The sequence below is a fragment of the Mus musculus genome, chromosome 10 (assembly GCF_000001635.26).
Source record: "Mus musculus strain C57BL/6J chromosome 10, GRCm38.p6 C57BL/6J".
Taxonomy (NCBI): Eukaryota; Metazoa; Chordata; class Mammalia; order Rodentia; family Muridae; genus Mus; species Mus musculus.
Window position 1 is genome coordinate 129,936,974 of NC_000076.6, and position 10,710 is coordinate 129,947,683.

The 10,710-nt window shown below is 37.0% G+C and overlaps 1 protein-coding gene across 1 annotated transcript; it reads right to left on the reverse strand.

Moving 5' to 3' along the window:
* Positions 1 to 8,130: 8,130 nt before the first annotated feature.
* Olfr818 (olfactory receptor 818) lies at positions 8,131 to 9,087 on the reverse strand. The gene has a single exon (NM_146777.1). The coding sequence runs from the start codon at positions 9,085 to 9,087 to the stop codon at positions 8,131 to 8,133; it is 957 nt and encodes a 318-aa protein (NP_666988.1).
* Between the last annotated feature and the right edge of the window lie 1,623 nt (positions 9,088 to 10,710).

The following is a 10,710-nucleotide window of genomic DNA, read 5'->3' on the forward strand; positions in this document are numbered from 1 at the left end:
TAAAGATACAAGTATCATCACCAGAATTCAAAAAATGCAGGAAATAATCTCAAGTGTAGAAGATATGGTTAAAGAAACTGTTATATCCATAAAAAGAAAATGCTAAATCTAAAAAGTTCATGTCATAAAACATCCAAGAAATCTGGAACCAAACAGATGCCGTGGAGACTCAAAGAGACCACAGATATCAGCCCACACAGAGTATAATCCAGCAAAAATTTCAATCACCATAGATGGAGAAAACAAGATATTCCATGATAAATCCAAATTTAAAAAATACCTACACACAAATCTAGCCCTACAGAAGATGCTAGAAGAAAACCTCCAACCTAAGGAGGCTAACTATACCCAAGAAAACACAGGAAATAAATAACCTCACATCAGCAAATGAAAAAAAAATAAGAGAGAGAAGCATAAATACGCACACACACACACACACACACACACACACACACACACAAAACCACCACCAATATCAAAATAAAAGGAGTTTACAATTAACAATTTAACAATTTCTGGTCTATTTCTTGATATTTCTTAACATCAATGGACTCAAATCCCAAATAAAAAGATGAATGCTAATAGAATGGATGCAAAAACAAGATCCATTATTCTGTTCTATACAAGAAACTCACCTCAGCAAGAAAGATGTACATTAACTCAGAAAAGAGCTAGAAAAACATTTTGCAACAAATGGACACAAGGAGCAAGCTAGAGTGGACATTTTGATGTATAATAGATTTTCACCACATTAAACCAAATGAGATGAGAAAAGACATTTCATACTTATCAAAGGAAAATATCTACCATGATAATGTCTCAGTTCTGAACATCTATGGTCCAAATACAAGGTCACCTACATTTGTAAAAGAAACATTACTGAAGCTTAAATTGCACATTGAACCCTGTATATTAAGTGGGAGACTCTAACACCCTACTCTCACTAATGGTCAGGTCTTCTAGACAGAAAATAAAAAGAAAAATATGAAAGTAACAGAGTTTATGAATCAAAGAGACCTAACAGATAGACAGATGATAGATTAGATATAGATGGCTGATGATAGATAGATAGATAGATAGATAGATAGATAGATAGATAGATAGACACCATTTCATCCCAAAACAAAAGAATATACCACCTTCTCAGCACTTCACAGAACCTTCTCCAAAATCGACCATATAATCAGTCATATAGCAAGCCTCAAGAGATACAATAAAATTGAAATAACCCCTGTGTCTTACCAGACCACCATGGACTAGAGATGGAATTCAACAGCAATTGAAAGAACAGGAAGCCTACAAACTAATGGAAACTGAATAACTCTCTACTCTAATGATAACTGGGTCATAGAAGAAAGAAGAAATTAAAGACTCTACAATTCAATAGAAATGAGGGCACCACATACCAAACTTATGGGACACTGTGAATGTGGAAAATTCATAGCACTAAGTGTCTTCATAAAGAGGTTGGAGAGATCTCATACAAGCAACTTAAAAGCACTCCTGAAATCTCTAGAACAAAAGATGCAAACAAAACCAAGAGGACTAGATAGTAGGAAATAAATTCATGGCTAAAATCAATCATTTAGAAACAAAGAGAACAATGCAAAGAACCAACAAAAACTAAGGCTTGTTCTTTGAGAAAATCAACAAGAGAGACAAACTATTAGCCAAATTAACTAAAAGGCAGAGAGGAAATGTCCAAATCAAAAAGAACAGAAATGAGAAGAGGCACATAATATCAGACAACGAGGCATTCAAAGAATCTTTAGGTCTTACTTCAAAAGCATACACTCCACAAAATTGAAAATGTAAATGAAATGGATGATTTTCTAGATAGATATCCCTTACTTACCAAAGTTAAATCAAGATAAGGTAAACTATATTTATACAGTCCTCTAACCCCTAAGGAAATAGAAACAGTCATTAAAATCTCCCAATCATGAGACGCCCAGGGTCAGAGGGTTTTAGCAAAGACTTATACCAGAATTCAAAGAAGAGCTAATGACAATAGTCCTCAAACTTTCCCACAAAATAGAAACATATAAAACATTGCTAAACTCATTCTTTTTTTTTTAATTTCTTTAAATCACTTTTTATTTATTTTTTAATTGGATATTTATTTCATTTACATTTTCAATGCTATCCCAAAAGTCTCCCACATGCTCCCCCACACGCTCCCCTACCCACCCACTCCCACTTCGTGGCTCTCGCGTTCCCCTGTACTGAGGCATATAAAGTTTGCACAAGCAAAGGGCCTCTCTTTCCACTGATGGCCTACTAGGCCATCTTCTAATTCATATGCAGCTAGAGACACTAGCTCCAGGGGTGTATTGGTTAGTTCATATTGTTGTTCCACCTATAGGATTGCAGATCCCTTCAGCTCCTTGGGTACTTTCTCTAGCTCCTCCATTAGGGGTCCTGGGATCCATCCAATAGCTGACTGTGAGCATCCACTTCTGTGTTTGCCAGGCCTTACATAGTCTCATAAGAGACAGCCATATCTGGGTCCTTTCAGCAAAATCTTGCTAGTGTATGCAATGGTGTCAGCGTTTGGAAGCTGATTATGGGATGGATCCCTGGATATGGCAGTCTCTAGATGGTCCATCCTTTTGTCTCAGCTCTAAACTTTGTCTCTGTAACTCCTTCCATGGGTGATTTGTTCCCAATTCTAAGAAGGGGCAAAGTGTCCACACTTTGGTCTTCATTCTTCTTGAGTTTCATGCGTTTAGTAAACTGTATCTTATATCTTGGGTATTCTAAGTTTCTGGGCTAATATCCACTTATCAGTGAGTACATATCATTTGAGTTCTTTTGTGATTGGGTTACCTCACTCAGGATATTGCCCTTCAGGTCCATCCATTTGACTAGGAATTTCATAAATTCATTCTTTTTAATAGCTGAGTAGTACTCCATTGTGTAAATGTACCACATTTTTTGTATCCATTCCTCTGTTGAGGGGCATCTGGGTTCTTTCCAGCTTCTGGCTATTATAAATAAGGCTGCTATGAACATAGTGGAGCATGTGTCCTTCTTACCAGTTGGAACATCTTCTGGATATATGCCCAGGAGAGGTATTGCGGGATCCTCCAGTAGTACTATGTCCAATTTTCTGAGGAACCACCAGACTGATTTCCAGAGTGGTTGTACAACCCTGCAATCCCACCAACAATGGAGGAGTGTTCCTCTTTCTCCACATCCTCACCAGCATCTAATGTCACCTGAATTTTTTATCTTAGCCATTCTGACAGGTGTGAGGTAGAATCTCAGGGTTGTTTTGATTTGCATTTCCCTGATGATTAAGGATGTTGAACATTTTTTTCAGGTGCTTCTCAACCATTTGGTATTACTCAGGTGAGAATTCTTTGTTTAGCTCTGAGCCCCATTTTTTAATGGAGTTATTTGATTTTCTGGAGTTCACCTTCTTGAGTTCTTTATATATATTGGATATTAGTTCCCTATCTGATTTAGGATAGGTAAAGATCCTTTCCCAATCTGTCGGTGGCCTTTTTGTCTTATTGACAGTGTCTTTTATCTTACAGAAGCTTTGCAATTTTATGAGGTCCCATTTGTCGATTCTCAATCTTACAGCACAAGCCATTGCTGTTCTATTCAGGAATTTTTCTCCTGTGCCCATATCTTCGAGGGTTTTCCCTACTTTCTCCTCAATAAGTTTCAGTGTCTCTAGTTTTATGTGGAGTTCCTTAATCCACTTAGATTTGACTTAGTACAAGGAGATAGGAATGAATCAATTCACATTCTTCTACATGATAACCGCCAGTTGTCCCTGCAACATTTGTTGAAAATGCTGTCTTTTTTCCCACTGGATGGTTTTAGCTCCCTTGTCAAAGATCAAGTGACCATAGGTGTGTGGGTTCATTTCTGGGTCAGTAACCGTTCTTTATACAAACAGTAAATGGACTAAGAAAAAAATTGGTGAGACAACACTCTTCAAAATAGCCACAAATAAAATATCTTGATTAAACTATAACCAAGAAAGTGAAAGACCTGCATGACAAGAACTCAAGTCTCTGAATAAAGTAATTAAAAAATATACCCAAAGATGGAAAGATCTCTCATGCTTATGGGTCAGTAGGATTAACAGAATGAAAATGGTTGTCTTACTAAAAAATAATCTACAGATTCAATGTATTTCTTGTAAAAATTCCAACACAATTCTTTACAGTCCTCGAAAAAACAATTCTTAACTTTATATGGAAAAACAAAAAACCAAGGACAGATAAAACAATCATGTACAATAATAGAATTTCTGGCGGTATCACCATCCCTGCCTTGAAGCTGTACTACAAAGAAAAACAGACAGTGATAAAAAAAATTACTGTGTATTTGTGTAGAAACAGACAGGCTGATCAATGGGATCTAAATGAAGACCCTGAAATGAACCCACACACCTACAGACACTTGATTTTTGACAAAGAAGCCAACTCACAAAACTTTTGACCCAAAATGTGACCTGACTAAAGGATGTGTGAGAAAAAAGAGATCCGAGATGGAGGGAAGGGCCAACCAATGACTGGCCAAAACAGATATGCATTCCCTGGGCAAGAACCAATCCTTCACACTATTAATGATACTCTATTATGCTTTCAGAGAGTAGCCTAGTATAACTGTCCTCAGAGAGGCTTCACCCAGCAACCACTGGAAACAGATACAGAGACCCACAGCCAAACATTAGATGGAGCTCAAAGTCTTGTGGAAGTTTGGGGTAAGGACTGAGGGACGTGAAGAAGACAAAGACTCCACAGAAAGACCAACACACTCAACTAACCTGAACCCTTGGGGCTACCAGAGACTGAACCACCAACCAGGAAGCAATCTTGGACTGCACCTAGACCCCATGCACATATGTAGCAAAAGTGCAGCATGATCTTTATTCGGGTTTCCCAACAATTGAAGAGCATGTTGTCCTTGAATCTGTGGCCACCTGTTGATTCTGTTCCCCTAGCTGGGCTGCCTAGTCTGGCCTCAGTGGAAGAGAATGCACCTGTGGTGGAGGGAGGGTAAGACAGGACACACTGGTAGACCCAGGAGGGCTCCCCACTCTCAGAGGAGGAGGGGGAATGAGCAAAGGATCTGTGTAAGGGGGTAGTGGGAGGAGAGAGGGGTTTGATATTGGGATGTAAAGTGGATAAATAAATAAATAAATAAATAAATAAATATGACAGATGTAGTTAACTTTTCCTTTGGTCTGAATTTTCCTTCTAGCACCTTCTGTGGGACTTGATTTGTAGATAGATATTGTTTACATTTGACCTTATCTAAATATCTTTTATTTTCCCATTTACAGTAGTTGAAAGGTTGTTGGGCATAGCAGTCTAGGCTAGACTGTGTGGTCACTTAGAATCTGCAGCATGTCTGTCTAGGCCCTGCTGGCTTTTAGAAGCTCCACAAAAAAGTTAGGTGTAATTCTAACAGTTCTGCCATTATATGTTACTTGGTCTTTGTCTTTTGCAGTTGCACAAGTTTTCCTGGTTTTCTTTAAGGGATTTATTCATTTCCTCTTTTAGGAACTTTATCATATTCATAAAGGATATTTTAAGGTCTTTAGCATGTGCTTCAGTTATACTGAAATATCCAAGGCGTGCTGTGGTAGGATAGCTGGGTACTAGTGGAGATATATGTTCCTGGTTGTTATTGATTGTTTTTTTTTCCACTGACATCTTAGCAGCTTGGTTTGAGACGATTATAGGTTTAGATTCAGATTTCTGTATTTGACTAGGTGGGGTGCGTATTTTGTTCCTTGGATTCCATTTCCTCTCTGTATTTTTGAAAAGTGTGATTGCTCTGTGTTGCCTCCTTTTTGACCCATTCAGGTGGGTGGGTTTACAGGAAATACCTGCTGGTGTTGGAGACTGGGATGCTAGGATGAGATGGGGGAAGGAATGTTAGAGGAGAAAATCTTTGTGTTCCCTTGGTGGTGGGGTCAAAGAGGAAAGTGAGATCACAGCAGGTTTCCAGCTACAGAGTTTTGGATGAGACTGGACTACTGGATTTCAGGAGCAGTAGGAGAGGTGTTATTCTGCCTTCAGTCTACCTTTTACCTTTGAATGGGTGGCCTTTGGGTTAGCAAGGGGTCTGGAACAATTCAACAGGTTGGGAGGGGAAGGTTAGAAGTAGAAGATCTGTGAAATCCACAGGGAACTGGAGCAGGAAAACAGGGAAGGCTGCCTAAGGTGTTCTGCTGCAGAGATGGGAATGAGACTGAGTTTGGAACATTGTTTACATTTGACCTTCTCGGTGGAACAGAGAAAAAGGAGGTCGACAGGCAGCTTACTTGGTTGGAGGTCGAATATTGGAATACAGTGCAAGACATTTAAACAAACTGAGTCCTGATTTCCAGCTGAGGTGGGACCTAAAAAAAGCAAGAGAATGTGGAATGTACCTTATTCAGCATTCTCAAACATTCACTAAGGAAAATTTCATAAGCTTCTCTGCCCGAGAATGAGAATGGAATTCCCAAGATATAATGGAACTGTTTTTGTTTCAGTTTGTTTTTTTAATCATAAGTTGATTCTTAGTGAGCAGGTGTTCTTTTTTCATGGCACACTGGAAAGACAGAGGATTTTATTAAATGGAGTTTGCTCTTCATATTTTCACTTAAACTGAAGAAATGATTCATCCCTGTGGGTTGGTTGCTCAGGGAATGAAATTGGCAAACTATTAAAACAAAGGGAGAAATGTTTATTATTATAAGAACACAGTGGTCCAACCAAGTCATAGCCTTGCTGGACATCAGTGGGAGGAGTAGCCCCTGGCCCTGTGGGGGTTCGATGCCACAGTGTAGGGGAATGCCAGAGCAGGAAGGGAGGAGTGGGTAGATGGGTGGGAGAGCACCCTCATAGTGGCAGGGGGAGGGAGGGCATGAGGGATGGGATAGGGGGTTTTGGAAGGGGGGGGGAGACCTGGAAAGGAGATAACATTTGAAATGTAAATTTTAAAAAAATCCAATAAAAATTGTTGTTAAAGGTTTCAAACAAAACAACCACAAAAAAGAACACAATATTTATACTGCTACAGAAGGTCTGAACAGATTCACGGAGAAGCATGGGAAACTGTACTATGTAAATTGGAAAAGGTAAAGAGCAGACACTACCAAAAGTGCTTTGCCTTTTCTTCCCTCCTCTTCTTTCCTCTCCCCTCCCCTCCCCTTCCCTTCCCTTCAGTTCCTTTCCTTTGAGTCCAGAAAGGTGAGACTAATGTGCAATTACCAAAAATTCTCAGATGGAGATGGGTAGTGGTACAGAGTGACTAGAATAAGCAGAAGGAACAATCTGTTGTGAGACCCACTAGGGACTCAGGTATGGACACTTGTGCAATACATAGGTTTAAAATTATTTTGCAGTTGTGTTTTAAATACATAATTAAATTTGTGAAAATTGACATGATCAGAATTGATAGACATTTTATTTGCTGATTTTAGTTTAATAGAAATTCTCCAAACCAAGGTACAAATAAAGAACAATTGGAATGTCTTTCTTGGGTTATAATCTCCTTCAACATTTAAAAGTTATAAATGGATATTTATAAGTTATAAACCAATAAAATAATTAATACAAAACCCCAAGTTTAATTATTTTAAACAAAACTCATCAAATTAAGCTGTATTCTCAGCACACTTTTGCAGGAGAATTTTTACAACAATTTACCAATTACAGCATATTTTATGTCACTCATCATAGGACTCATGTGTTTCAGTTTTTAGGGTTCACTGGAAATAGTGTTTTCTTTTTTAATTTATTTTCAAATTACTAAATTTTCTACCTGCTATGACAATCCAATTATGTTACATTATAATCATGGTCTATGTCTTTTATAAGTAAGCCATGCAAAATAGCTTAATTAACTTGATAAATTTAGCAAGTTTAGGTTGAACAAACATTTAGTACATAGAAATTTATGACAATTCTCTGCAAACATATACATAAGCATATAATTTAAGATTCTGGTTTTGAGAAAGCACTTTCACCTCTCAGTTAAGAAGATGTACTAAAAGAAAAACAGAGAAACACTCACATAGGCTTAGCAAACAAATGACTAATACATTCAATGGCTGAATTGGTTTAGATCACGAATAATACATTTGAAAGTAGTTCATGTTTCAACCAGATATTATTGATGTCTAAATCTTGTCTCATGGTTTTTAAAAGAACAAAATCTATGAATCACATTTTTGAAAGCTTCCTTTACCTGCTGGTTCCTCAGGGTATAAATGAAAGGGTTTAGCAAAGGGGCCACAGAGGTGTTGAGCACAGCTATTCCTTTATTTAAGGTCACTCTCTCCTTGGCTGAGGTTTTAACATACATGAAGATACAACTCCCATAAGTAATGGAGACAACAACCATGTGTGAGGAGCAGGTGGAAAAGGCTTTTTTCCTTTGTTGAGCTGAAGGGAACTTTAGGATGGTTTTGATGATGAGTGTGTAGGAGAAAAGCACTAAGATCAAGGTAATGATAAGTGTCATTATAGCTAAGGCAAAAGCCATCAGTTCTATTAACCGTGTGTCTGTGCAAGACAGCTGCAGGACAGAAGTGTCACAAAGGAAGTGATCAACAGTTTTGGAAGCACAGAAATCCAGTTTGAGTCCCAAGAGCAAAGGGGGTAAGATGACAAAGAACCCAGTTACCCAGGAACTGAGGACAAGTAGGTGACATACTTTGCTATTCATGATGATGGGGTAGTGCAGTGGTCTGCAGATGGCTACATAGCGATCATAGGACATGGCAGCCAGGAGGTAGAACTCTGTGGCCCCTAGTAGAAAAAAGAAGAATAACTGAGCCACACAAGCATTATACAAAATCATTTTCTCTCCTAAAAGAATGCTTGTGAGGAACCTGGGAATGCAGACTGTAGTGAATGCAATTTCTAAGAAGGAGAAATTCCGGAGGAAGAAGTACATTGGAGTTTTGAGGTGAGGATCCAGCAGGGTGAGAAGGATGATCACTAAATTTCCCATCAGGCTCAAGATGTAATTGAAAAACAGAAACAGGAAAATCAGAATTTGTAGCTGAGGGTCTCCTGTCAGTCCAAGCAAAACGAACACTACCTCCAGAGACTGGTTCTTCATTTCTCTTGTTTCCTAACAAATCTACAGAAAATATTAAATTAATATCACACCTACGAAAAAATTTCTTCATTCTCAGTTATAAAAATTCTATACTCATGTTTAATAAATGCACTTATATTTTCAGAAATCAACATTCAAGTCACTCTTTGAACATGCCCTACATTACATTACCATGATTTTCTGAATTCTGAGATTCTAGTGCAATCATACATACTCAGTTTTGTTAATATCTCAAGTTAATTGCCAATTAATTAATTGTCCCTATTGGCCACAATAACTACCATTTTAGAAATACATGTAATGGAATAGGACATTTCAAAGAAGGCTTTATTACAACAAAGATACTTTCTACTTTAATATAAAATAAGCAGCATCTTCTATGATAAGTGTTATGGTGATTACCCCTCAAGGATGTGCCATTAGCTAAACCTGCAATAAACAATGTTATCCTGAAAGGCTTCCTATTATTGTCATCTGGCTCAAATTAAGTATGAATGGGAAGAAGAAATCTGTCAGTAAAGAATAAGAGTGATAATTTAGTGTGTGTGTAGTGTGTGTGTGTGTGTGTGTGTGTGTGTGTGTGTGTGTGTGTTATAATTAGAAAAGTGATGTTTAACATACATATTCCAATCCACCTCTTGGTTTGCAGTTGAATTTGTTTGGACAACACGTATTTTGTATCTCTGGATTTTATTGCTTTATTTTAAGCATTATAAAAAGGTTTTTCTCCATAAATATAGTTCTAATTCTTTAATGTATTTGATTAATTAGAAAACATATAAAACTCAGAATTTAAATATTATAAAATTGCCCAGTAGAAGCAATCTAAATTTGGCATTAAAAAGTACATACATACCAAAACACACCTAAATCAAGTCAGTAATCAGAATGGTCAATATACTAGTCATGTGCTTTCTGTTTGAGGTTCTGCACACAGGGTTTTGTCCATGCTAAGCAATTCAAAGCAATAACTGGGTTATAGAGCTTCTGTCCCAACTCATAACTTCCTTTGTGGTTTATGAAATGGTGTTTCAGATAGTTTAGAGTAACACAAAGGGAATAATTTTAATATTGTATCCTTTTGAATATTTCTAATGCTGCTCTTTGATGGCACTTCCCTGAGGTGCCACTTCCTTCACAGTACATTTCATTATTAATCACTTTAATGATTATACAGGGAGTAGAAATAGTTGATCTCCTTATTAGTGCTTACAATATATAGAATTTACCAAAGAGCCATAATAAATATAATGGAAGCAGAGAAATATTAAAGTTCCTTTGGGTTATGGTAAAAGAAATGTGAAGAAAAAATACATGGCAGCCCATAAATATATTTTTTAATTAAGAAAAAAATGTTACAAAAATTAAAATATCCAAACTATATCTACAAATGTATAGATAATAATAAAGAAGAAATTACATAAATATATATTTTAAAATATTTATCACTAATGTTTATCTCTGCTCATTACTTAAATTACAAGAACATGATTATATTTTGTCAGAAAAAGAGAAAATCTAGAGGAAAAGAAGAGAGTATGTCAAATTTTAAGCTCACACTTGGTGGTTGATGGTTGAGATGAATTTTAGATATACAGATATCTTATCAAAATAATAAAACTG

What these genes read in the sequence shown, in the direction of transcription:
- Olfr818 (NM_146777.1), bottom strand. Translation starts at nt 9,087, where the DNA reads ATGAAGAACCAGTCTCTGGAGGTAGTGTTCGTTTTGCTTGGACTGACA.